Raw genomic sequence first — 12,556 nt, 5'->3', positions numbered from 1 at the left:
CTATCCAGTGACCTCAGAGGCTCCATCTGGGAGTTTAGGGACAGGGACATTTGCTGAACCAACACCTTCGCCTATACTATGCCTACAAGTAAGCACAAATACTCCAGATGTTCCATTGGAACCAAGGATGACTTCGAAAGGTTCAGTACCCAAGCAAACCTTTCTAGGATCTGCACTTGTGGGACATTTGATGCCAAGCTCTGAGCCAGTTGCTCCCTGAGAAGCAGGTTGCCCAGTCACTCCACTTTGGGAATACCCTGGGGTCCTTAACCAAAAGGTGCTGGCTTGATTTTGTTTTTTGGATTAACACTGGGAGCTTGGGAAAGACTAAATAGCAGTGCTGCAAACTGGTAGTGGCTGTCCTCTACAGTGAACCACAGAAACTGTTGGTGTTACGCTGGAAAATTGGGATTTGCAGGTAGGTATCTTTGATATCTACTAATGCTAGGAACTTCCTCTGATGAAGCAAAAAAGCAGCAGGTGGATAGATGCCTTTTTGTATTTCTGCAACTGCAGGAAGCCAATTCCCTTATGATCAACAATAGGCCAGACATCTGTTTGACTTGGGAACTGCAAACAAGTTGGAGTAGAAGCTAAGAGATCTCTCCTTCTGTGGCACAGATGTGATTGCCCCAGAAACTATATTCTTTACAGAAAAACACTCTCATGGCTCCAAAAAGACTCTTGAGCACATAAAGCATGGAGTAGGAACAGCAAAGCACTCTACCTGATAACATTTAGACACTATGCTGCAAACCTGTTTGTTTCCAACTTCTGGCTCCTAGCTTCCCCTCCTACACTGTGGGGGTCCAGTTCTTCTTGTAAAACTAGACCATTGGCTTCTGCTTGCAGGCAGAGGCCTGTTGCTTACAAAAGGAATGTGTATTGGCCTCTGAGGCTGCACCAGTTTCTGACCTATTGTTTTTGGCTTCTTTAGGGGGAAAGAGTGTGATTTTTACCCTTAGTCAAATTCTAAATGAAGGAATTCCAGGATAGTCCAGACACACGCTCAAAGTTGCTTCTTGCAGAAAAATCAGCACTTGAACCACGGGCTCCTCCCTATATGGACAAACATTGTACCCAACCTCGAAATCTGTCGTATTGAGTCTTCCATGATATCCGCCGAAACTCAAATCATTTGGCAGTAGATGGAGGATTTGCTGAGGACAAGATCTCCTGGGCCGAATTCTTTGAAATGAAGCATACACTTTGCCCAAACACCCCCCATAGCTGCCTTAAAGAGGGCTTCAAACATCTTATACATCATAGTGCTTTGTTTCAAAGGGTTTTATTTGCATATCCATAACATCCTTTAAAGCAGAGTTCCAGCTGAAAAAAACAAAACAAAAGTCAGCCGCTACAAGAACTGTAGCGGCTGACTTTTAAAATACAGCCCCTCGGTCCAGTGGTGTCCTCACCACTGCCGGTTTCATCGGCCATCTTCTCTCCCTGGTGCCGGCATCTTTAGTGTGGGCACCCAGCTGTGACAGCTTGCAGCTACACAGCCAGCTGCCCACTGCGCGAGAAGCGCTGCACTTTGTGAATGGCCCTGTAGTCTTCTGGGACCTGTCACGTGTCTCAGACTATAGGGAGGGAGGATAATTTCCACTTCTGATCACTTAGGCGATTGGAGAGGGTACCTGTCAAATTTGGGTACTCTCTACCCAAAGGTGCCAATCCTTAATGGGGAGCAGGGGACAAAGCATTAAAGCAGAACTTCTTTAAAGGGGAGTTCTACCCAAAAGACCAGGACCTCCTCCATCGAGACTGTCAGGGTCTTATTCAAGTAGTAAATTGTCAAATGAATAGCTAGAGAACCATGTTTTGTTTTTTGGTGGTGGGGGGGGGGGGGGGGGGTTGATGGATTCCTCCTCCACCGATTACTGATGAGCAATTACTTCAGGGATGAGAGGACATTTTCTACATGAGCCTAATTAGTATACATCACTTCCTGTAAAATGATGCACAGAAAAATATTTGTGATTCTGCTCCCAGACCCAAATTCAGTGACTTTGTTCTCCAATACTTCATCCTCCTGCAAATCCTTGCATCACAGGCGGTCCAACCTAATGAGAACCTAGAGAGCTGTTCACACAAATCAGAAATGGCAGCTGAAAATTCCTCCCTAGACCGAGAAGGGCAGGTATTCAGAACTAAGATGACCTTTAGGGGAGCTATGCAGGGTACACCCCATCTTCCCCTCTGTCTCCCTGCTCAGTGTTATGGCTTGCTGAAGGTAATAACCTATAACCTCAATAACGTTGTCACCCAGCAGAGAGGAATGTCGAGACCCCTGTAGGACCTCCATAGTCATTGTGGAAATAGCTGTAGTTGCATTTTCGCCTGTTTGCTTGGCTGCCCATGCTGCCTTTGCAGTGCAGCAAGACACATTGAGTACATGTGTGTCCTAACCGGCTAGAATTTAAGATGGCACCTGTGTAGTCTGATGCGTCATAGCATTGCGGTCTGATGGCTGCCTCTTCTAAACACTGCTTTGGTAGTATAGCGCTCCATTGGCAATAGAGAGCAGTTGCCTGATAACTGTACGGATAGCACTGCTTAGCACACCAGGGAAATTACCCAAAGGGTTTAACTACATTCACAGTCCAGCTGCAGTGTTTGAGAGACTCTTAGCCCAAACCACATCCAGACAATGGAGGAAAATTGCCCTAGCAAAATAGGGTGATTGATTCAGACACTCACTTTGCAAAGGTGATGGTTACAGTGAAAACTACCTTGTGGGTGGATTTGAGGAGAGTCTTCTAAAAGTCAGAGCTTGACAGCCTCTAAAACAGAATATAATGGGCAGAGATCTGACTCTTGATGCTGGTCCAGACCCAGCTGCAGAAAGGAGAGGTTTTGCCAACAGAAAAACTTCTGGGGTGGAAGCCCATGTCCAATGATAGACCTTGGGGAAAGTAGACTATATAGCTTTTAGCATCAAAGAAATCAGACTCAGATGTCCTGTCTCTGAGAACCTGGGCCTCAACATCAATGTTGTTAAATCCAGTAACTTTGAAGCAGAAGATCTGGCAATGGCCACAGTGTTTTGCTGGGTTGGCATATCAGATCCACCTGGAATAGTGAGGATCACTGAAAAGCCCTCTCTTGATCCTGTGAAGCATATAAAGATGTTTTCAGGGAGGAAATGTAAACAAAGGGTGAACTGATTGTACAGAGCATCCATTTCTTCTGCTAGAGAATCACTGCACTTGAAGACAAACCTATCCAGTTTGGTTATGTATGTCCAGGTTCAACAACAGTGTCCCCACTTGTAATGCCTCTGGGTAAAGGGACCATTGCCCCTAGGTTCAGGTTCTGGCAGCTGAGGAAGTATGCCTGCTAGTTTGTCTACTCCTGGAATGTCCATGGCTAGAAGCCTTTCTCAGGACAGGATTCAATCTACCTCTATTGCCACTGCAAGACTTCCTGATGTATGCCACCTCAGTGGCGGTGTTTGACTGAATCCAGATTGGATGGTGTAGCTCTACAGAAACAGCAAAATTGCACAAAGTTCCAGGATGTTAATTGGGAAGACAAGATTCTGATGGAGACCAAGTCTCCAGCACTGACAGGGCACTCAGGACTCCTCCCCTGCCTAATAGGCTGGCATCCCCCAAAAGAGCAAGCTCTATGGAAATACCAGCAGCTGTGGACCTAGAAAGCACGTGATGATCATGTACAGTCTATCCCTGCAACAGGATCTGGATGCAATACTTCAAAAGCCAGACAAAAAAACAACCATGCCAAAGAGCTACAGTTAGAGCGATAAAGCTCAAGCTGATGTTTAGAGTTGTGATTGAAGAGAAAAAGGTGCTATCCAAAAATAAATGTGGCTACAGCACAGATGAAGAAAAGATGTTCTTCATCCTACGATACTAGCAAAAAAGTGAGGCATGGTGGCAGTAAGGAGGGGTTCTCCTGGGCCTAGCCTACAGTTTGTGTTTGCTAGTGTTTGGTCTTCCTGGAGGTAGGAGCATAGAGCTTACATAGCCTTCTCAGTGCTACCCTGTGCACCCCAGACTTCATTAGAGAGTCTACCTGCATACTGGAAATAGTTTTTTTTTATTATTATTTAAGCAACCCCAAGCATTATTTGTCACTTTGTTCAATCCTGTGAACCTGATAAATTTACTTTAAGTAGGTCAGTCAGTTATGCTGTAACTGTACCAAAACTACATCCAGATGGATTTGCTAAGTACTTATGATGCTATTTTTCTTTTACCAGGTCCCATCGGTCAACTCCCAGACTACAATCAAATACGCAGTGGCATGCATTGGCTTAGACAGTGATGACTATTTCTAAAGACATTTATATTTTTTAAACCAAATGTGATTTGCTGAATACTTTTTTTTTTTGTAATGCAGACTCTTTAGGTTTGTAATATGAGCCTTGTAGGACTCTAACCTAAAAAATATACTTGTTTCAGTTGTGTAGGACTATGTTAAAACTAATGTGCACAATGCAACAAAATCTGTCAAACCATTTTTGTACAGTAAAAGAAACAATGTTTAATATAATTTATCCAACCAAATACTTGTAGTATTTGCTTCATTTTATTATAAAACATGACACACAAACAGATCGTCCTCATTTCTTGGACTTTGTTGCATTCAATACTTGTTCTTGAGCAGCTTTTTTGGCTTTCACCATTTCTACGAGTTCCTGGTAAGGTAAAGCAGAACAAACAATCAAATGCATTAGTAAAAAAATAAATATATCCAAGAGCTCATAAAATGATGTTAAATCAGCCTTTGTAGAGTATGAGTGTATTCTATTTCCCCCCATTTGTTTTTTTTTTTGTCATTTGAGATTTTTCAAGTAGCGACAGAGAAAGGGTACATCAAACTTGTCAGTATTACAACATATACAGCACATTCCTCCAGTTCTTTAGCCTATTATTACAATTTCAATAGTGGTTAACACTAGTGGTGGGAAAACAAAAACTACTGACATTATCAGTAACACCACCACCATACACTCGATACCAGGGGCTATATCCCAAAGACATAGAAATCGTATTGGAGACACAAGGGGATCCTGTCATAGTCAGGCAAAATAGAACAAACATCAGCAAAATAATACCCGAAGCATACACGTAGAATATGCACATTTAAATCTGTCCAACTCAATTGGTGCAACAATCAGGCTGGTTACCCATGCTTCCCATAATTTTTTCAGACAACCTCTGTGCTAGTAATTCAAAGTTTCTAATGAAAGTGTGGACCCCCCCCCCCCCATACTTACCTAGGTGGGTACAGCACTGGTCCCCTGCTGGCTCAAAGTGTGAGAACTCAGCGATCACAAGCCCGCTGTGTTCTCACAGCTGTTTTGAGTAGATAGCGGTGACTGACAGTCACCACTATCAGCAGCTCGCTGAGAAGTTTGCCTGTAGTTCAGATCTAAAACAGATTTAGATTGCATTTACTGTAAAATCTTTCTTAAAGTCAGCTGAGGGACACAGGTTCCCTTTTTCTCTGTTTACTGCTCCCAACTTTATGGATGCAGAGTAACATGGGCTGGCATAATATTGCCAGTGTCTAAACCAGGGGTGGGCAAACTTTTTGACTTGAGGGCCGCAATGGGTTCATATATTGGACCCGGGGGCCGGACCAAGAGTAGATGAATGATGTGTATGTGTCATCCATAGTAAGTATAGTAATATTCCCCCATAGTAAGCATAGTAATTAATCCCCCATATAGTAATTCGTCCCCCATATAGTAATTCGTCCCCCATATAGTAATTCATCTCCCCTAGTAATTCATCCCCCCTATAGTAATTCATCCCCCACATAGTAATTCATCCCCCACATAGTAATTCATCCCCCATATTAATTCATCCCCCATATAGTAATTCATCCCCCATATAGTAAGTCCTCCATATAGTAATTCATTCCCCATATAGTAAGTCCTCCATATAGTAATTCATTCCCCATATAGTAAGTCCTCCATATAGTAATTCATTCCCCATATAGTAAGTCCCCCATATAGTAATTCATTCCCCATATAGTAAGTCCTCCATATAGTAATTAATTCCCCATATAGTAAGTCCCCCATATAGTAATTCATCCCCCATATAGTAAGTCCTCCATATAGTAATTCATTCCCCATATAGTAAGTCCCCCATATAGTAAGTCCTCCATATAGTAATTAATTCCCCATATAGTAAGTCCCCCATATAGTAATTCATTCCCCATATAGTAAGTCCCCCCTATAGTAATTCATCCCCCATATAGTAAGTCCTCCATATAGTAATTCATTCCCCATATAGTAAGTCCCCCATATAGTAATTCATCCCCCATATAGTAAGTCCTCCATATAGTAATTAATTCCCCATATAGTAAGTCCCCCATATAGTAATTCATTCCCCATATAGTAAGTCCCCCCTATAGTAATTCATCCCCCATATAGTAAGTCCCCCCCCCCTGTGTCAATTCACTTACCTTTGGTCCGCGCATTCCTCTCGTATTCCCGCGCCGTTCTGGTCTTCAGGGAGGACTGTGAGAGGAGTTCGTCACGCTGCCCCGCCTACATCCTGGCTGCCCCGCCTACATCCTGACAGCTGCAGAGTCCTGACGTCCGAGAGGAGGGAGGGGGGCGGCCATCCGAGAGGGGGGGCGGCCATCCGAGAGGAGAGGAGGGGAGAGGAGGGAGGGGAGCGGGCGCCCGGCACACAGGAGAGCCGCATCTAAATTTGTAAAGAGCCGCGGCTTGCCGACCACTGGCCTTGCGGGAGCCTAGCTCCGCGGGCCGGATTAAAAGGTCCGCCGGGCCGTAGTTTGCCCATTGCTGGTCTAAACCATATATCCACTTTATGGCAAGTACAAAAATCTTAATATTTTTCTTATCCATTGAGAGACAAAAGGAGTATAGAAGATTCTAGGACATCCAAAAGCAGTGCAGCAGAGTTTCTGGGCAAAAACCACTGACCAATCTAACAGACATTAATTATCTGATGGATTCAATACATGAACAAAGAGTAGAAAGGACAGGTAATCACTAAAGAGAAGCTGCTAATTGAAGAATGATGAACCTCAACCAATGTGGATAATAGCCAAATGTCACAAAAAAGTAAAACTACCACAACAGGAGCTGTTAACTGAAGACTGATGAACCTAAATCAATAATGTGAATGTCAGCCAAATGCCACAAAGTAATTAAAAAAAAAAAAAAAACTACCAGGACAGAAAACTGCAAACCTCAGATATGAAATATGAACTAAGCATATCCCTCTATAGTGTGTACTTGTATGAAACCAGAGTACCAGGTATCATTTCTGTCTGCTTCCTCCATCTGCTATCCACATGAATCACTTCTGACACTAAGAGAAAAAAGGCGATGGGAGGGAGCTCCAGTAGAATGACAGCCTCAGGTCTGTTCCTGTGTGGAAGAGGGGGTGTCCTTTCCCTCCAATCAGCTGTCCTCACTAATGTAACTTCAGCTCTTTGCCCCTGCTTTTTAGAGCTGAGAGATCCTGTGTAAGGGGGAATCTGCCTATTTTTTTGCCAGCATCCCTTCACCTGACAGTGGCAGCATATCCCAGGTAGTCATAAATAGGAAGATTTCTTGTGATGTATGATTTTTTTTTTTTCTGGGAATCCACTAAGGGTTTTCCTCAGTGGACTACTGGATGCTGGCAAAAAGCAAACCAGTCAGTGTTTGAGAGACTCGTAGCCCGAACCACATCCAGACAATAGAGGGAAATTGCCCTAGCAAAATAAGGTGGTTACAGTGAATATAAACGGCAGAGATCTGACCCTTGATGGTGCTGAGAGCCAAATGCTGGTCCAGACCCAGCAGCAGAAAGGAGAAGCTTTGTCTACAGAGAAACTTCTGTGGTGAAAGCTCACACCAAGTAAAGTATCTCTCATGTCCAATGATAGACCTTGGGGGAAGTAGACTATAGCTTTTAGCATCAAAGAAATCAGACTTGGAGATGCCCCTGTCCCTGAGAACCTCTGCCTCAACATCAATGCTGTTAAATCCAGTAACTGAAGCAGGAAACCTGGCTGTGCCCACAGAGTGTTTTACTGGGTTGGCATACCAGATCCACCTGGAACAGTGCGGATCACTGAAAGGTCCTCTTTCCTGATCATGTGGAGCAGATAAAGAGGTTTTCAGGGAGGAAATGCAAAGGGTGAACTGATCCTACAGAGCATCCTTTGCCTCAGCTAGAGAATCACTGCACCTGGAGACAAACCTATCCCAGTTTGCTGTTGAACCTGGAGGTACATAACCAGTGTCCCCACTTGCAATAAAAAAGGATGACAGGCGCATGGAAATAAGCGGTCCGCAGTCTCTAGCCTTAATGTGGGATCAGAAGTTGGTGGAGGAACAAATGGTCTGGAGACACCCAGCGAGCTGTGGTAGAGTGAAACGACAACTCAAGTGGATAAGAGAAACGCAGCGCCTCTGAGTAGTCCAGACCCATCACCAAAACTAAGACGTATTTAATAGTGAACATAAAATAACCACTCACATGTAGAAAATGTGTAACGTGAGAGCAAGAAGAGAAAGTAATGTGTAATATAAGTGCACCACATTGAAGGTACTTATTGTATTAAACGTAAAAAAAAAAAAAAAATCCCTCAACAACGTAGCCACCTGGTGCAATAGCTGATGATGCATATTTTATATATACACTGCTCAAAAAAATTAAAGGAACATTTTTTTAATCAGAGTATAGCATCGAGTCAATTAAACTCCTGGGATATTGATCTAGTCAGTTAAGTAGCAGAGGGGGTTGTTAATCAGTTTCAGCTGCTTTGGTGTTAAATTAACAGGTGCACTAGATGGGCAACAATGAGACGACCCCCAAAACAGGATTGGTTTTACAGGTGGAGGCCATTGAAACTTATTTCCCTACTCATCTTTTCTGTTTTTTCACTAGTTTTGCATTAGTGCATAGGGTCAGTGTCACTACTGATAGCATGAGGCAATACCTGGACCTTACAAAGGTTTCACAGGCAGTCCAACTTATCCAGGATGGCACATCATTACGTGTCATTGCCAGAAGGTTTGCTATCTCCCCCAGCACAGTCTCAAGAGCATGGAAGAGATTCCAGGAGACAGGCAGTAACTCTAAGAGAGCTGGACAGGGCCGTAGAAGGTTCTTAACCCATCAGCAGGACTGGTATCTTCTCCTTTGTGCAAGGAGGAACCGGATGAGCACTGCCAGAGTCCTACAAAATGACCTCCAGCAGGCCACTGGTGTGAATGTCTCTGACTAAACAATCAGAAACAGACTTCATGAGGGTGGCCTGAGAGCCCGACATTCTCTAGTGAGCCCTGTGCTCACTGTCTGGCACCATAGAGCTCGACTGGCATTTTCCATTGAACACCAGAATTGGCAGGTCTACCACTGGCACCCTGCGCTTTTCCCAGATGAGAGCAGGTTCACCCTGAGCACATGTAACATATTAAAGGGTCTGGAGAATGTAGAATGCTGCCTGTAATAGTATTCAGCATGACTGTTTTGGTGATAGGTCAGTGATAGTTTAGGGAGGCATATCCATGGAGGGACGCATAGACCTCTGCAGGCTAGACAATGGCACCCTGACTGCCATTAGGTATCGGGATGAAATCCTTGGACCCATTGTCAGATCCTACGCTGGTGCAGTGGGTCTTGGGTTCCTCCTGGTGCATGACAATGTGGCGAGAGTATGCAGGCAGTTCCTGGAGGATGAAGGAATTGATATCATTGAATGGCCCTACGCTCGCCTGACCTAAATCCAATAGAACACCTCTGGGATATCATGTTTCAGTCCAACGCTGCCATGTTGCACCTCAGACTGTCCAGGAGCTTAGTGATGCCCTGGTCCAGATCTGGGAGAAAATAGGCTCCAGAAGTAAAAAAAAAAAAGTGGATTCACCTGTAAGAAGGATTCTTCCAAGACATGGGAAGAAAATGATTCCCACTCTGACAAGAGGCAGCAGTTAGTGGGAATTAATGGCCTGAAGGTACAGTTTGATATTATTGCCCAAGTTCCAGATTTTCCAACGGAAGTACTGAAGAGAGAATATGTGACGTGGGAAGACATACCCCCAAAAACCCACAAGAACTTCAAGAGGAAAAAAGGAAATCATCTGCAATGGAAAAGGCATTCAACCACCTATGACACTAGGCAGATACTTATCCAACATGCCATACCATCAGGGAGGCTTGTGAGTGGCTCCAAATTTATTCTGCAGTAGGATATACCTGCATATAACCTTTGTACAGTACTGTATATGCACACCAGACTATGACCAACCTTATATCTTTTCATGCAGTCCTTCTTGGACCTGCCAGGGACAGCATCTGCAATCCTTTCCCATCTTTCTGGAGTATTCACAGGATAGGTCTTGAGTGCTTGCTCTAGAAGCTTTTGTTCTTCAGTTGTCCATGGAACAGAATCTCCACTGGGACCTTGGAAGGGGCAGAATTATAAGGTTAAAAGAATAAATGCCACCGAATTCTCAGTGTATTAAGTCTTTTTTACAGCATTCACATGGATCCTCAGATTACAATTTTAAATGTAGGTTTACATCAAGTGTGCTTTAGCCATAGCTGGATTTAAAGTTGATTTCCAGCTTTACTATGACTTTAGTTTGTTTGGGCCAGCTACTTCCAAGACATGAACACCGCATTCCACCCAGATCAGGTTCTGAATGAATACAAAGCTTCCTCTAATTAGCTGCGGTAGGCAGACAATGCCACAATCTCTGCCTCAGCCGATGTGACTGTGAATGTATTGCAGAGATTTTGTTTTGTTGTTTTTTTAGCCCTGACATACACTTTAAATTACAGCTTTGAAATATAGTATGCAACGAATACTCACCACCACATAAACTAGAATTTTTGAGGTGGTAGTTTATCCAGGATTTAGAAAAATATGAAGTTCTGTAGTAAGTGCTATATCAAGATGATGCAGATTTCACAAACTGCAAACCAGTAATGACCACTGACAGGCTGATATGCCTCTGAGTGTTACATAAATACCTTCAAAGCGCTCTGAAGGCACAGCATTGTCCACAGTCAGAGGTACAGCTTTGTGCTCTTTCTTGAATTTATCAAATGCTTTTTTGTTGATGTCATCCTTTTGATGAGGATCTGTACAGAAAAAAAAAAAAAAAGAAGAGTATGAATATACATTCAGGAATATCATCTTCTGTAGTTTGTAGTGTGCATTTTAGTAATGCTGACCTCAAATGATACACGTCTCAGAACACTAGAATGTCAAGCATTACGGCACAAGCATGGGAGAACAGGATATTTTGTTTCTAGAAAACAGATTTGTCAAAGCACTTATTTACCTAATTTCTGTAGCGACTTGGCCTTATTAATTACATCTTTTGCTGTCCTTTTTAATCCAGAAACAGAATGCAAATTCATATAATTTGCAATAACTTCCCACCTGTAGACGTACAGAAAAAAAAAAAAAACACATTACGAACAGAAATATATTATGTCAGATGCAAATATGCATCTGTGTACAGAAGCATTTTTTCTGATGGTACATGGTAGATACCTGTAATTGATTTTTAAATGACAGCATGCAGTTGGTAAAACAGTCTAAATGAAAACACTCTTTGTCTAAAAATACCCACACTACCAGAACCCAAACATTTTACACAGTACTAGTGGTTTTCACTATTTAACAATTATATGAAGTGATATCCAAATTGTACGAATTACTAAAAATATGGAAAAGCTCATTAAAGCAAACCAATCTGTAAAAACCAAGAACTCATCAGTGGCTGATGAAACGTTACTGCTGGGGTTGAGTGCCAGCAAAATACCTGAACCCTTCTGGTATTATATGGGTGCCTGCAGGCCCACATCCAAAGTCGGTAGGTTAGTTCCTATTTGCATTGAAGAGGAAATTAAACGGTAAGCATAGAAGGTTGGGAATAGGTATATAAATAAATCTGGACAGGTCTACTTCAAAGTATGGTCACAATAAAAGGCTGGGCCAACTATACACCAAATAATTGAAAAATACCCTTTACTCTCTTTGTCATCGCAAAAGAAGAACTTTATATATTTCACTGCCAGTGTACTATGTAACCACAAAACATTTTTTAATATCAAGATTCCGTATAAAGCGTATATAAAGGAGTCGGCCATGCACACTACATGGCAAAGAGATATCAGATATCAATGCTACAAAAAAGCAGTCTTTTCCAACAACTCCATGAAAGTTTGCTAAATATTTTTTTTTTTTTTACATGTGCACTTTTGTATTGTGGATTTTTTTATTTATAGGTTATACATAAAAGGTACAGGGACATATATAAGCAGATATTACCCCACCCTTTGTACAGCCTTGCTTCGCAGCTATACCAGTTCCTGAGCACCGTGGCACACACACAAAAAAACAACAACTATCCTATGTGCTAAAATGGGAGAAGAAAGGGAAAGCCCTTATCACTGGATGTTTGGATCCAAACCATCAAATGTACCTCTACTATTATGGCCCTTTAAAAGTCCTAAATACCCCCACCCCCATTCCTTTTTTTCATGCAAGAGTTAAAAGGACTGATCTTTGGCATCATGGGTGGTTGGAGTGAAAA

The 12,556-nt window shown here is 42.7% G+C and overlaps 2 protein-coding genes across 2 annotated transcripts in view; one reads left to right on the top strand and one right to left on the bottom strand.

Annotated features, from left to right (window-relative positions):
- The window catches only part of PMPCB (peptidase, mitochondrial processing subunit beta), a 46,046-nt gene extending 41,511 nt beyond the window's left edge, over nucleotides 1–4,535 (top strand). Inside the window, exon 13 of the mRNA XM_089685590.1 lies at nucleotides 4,229–4,535. Coding sequence (XP_089541716.1) covers nucleotides 4,229–4,293 — 65 coding nt within the window. The 3' untranslated portion in view covers nucleotides 4,294–4,535. The remainder of the gene's footprint in view (nucleotides 1–4,228) is intronic.
- DNAJC2 (DnaJ heat shock protein family (Hsp40) member C2) overlaps nucleotides 4,512–12,556 on the bottom strand; it is a 28,425-nt gene continuing 20,380 nt past the window's right edge. Inside the window, exons 14-17 of the mRNA XM_089685578.1 lie at nucleotides 11,297–11,397; nucleotides 10,983–11,093; nucleotides 10,255–10,409; nucleotides 4,512–4,666 (exon numbers count right to left, since the gene is read on the bottom strand). Of these exons, the coding sequence (XP_089541704.1) occupies nucleotides 4,592–4,666; nucleotides 10,255–10,409; nucleotides 10,983–11,093; nucleotides 11,297–11,397 (442 nt within the window). The 3' untranslated portion in view covers nucleotides 4,512–4,591. The remainder of the gene's footprint in view (nucleotides 4,667–10,254; nucleotides 10,410–10,982; nucleotides 11,094–11,296; nucleotides 11,398–12,556) is intronic.

The sequence above is a fragment of the Staurois parvus genome, unplaced genomic scaffold (genome assembly GCF_062004578.1).
Source record: "Staurois parvus isolate SC_StPar_1 unplaced genomic scaffold, SC_StPar_1.0 ptg000019l, whole genome shotgun sequence".
NCBI lineage: Eukaryota > Metazoa > Chordata > Amphibia > Anura > Ranidae > Staurois > Staurois parvus.
This window is presented reverse-complemented; position numbering and strand designations above follow the sequence as displayed.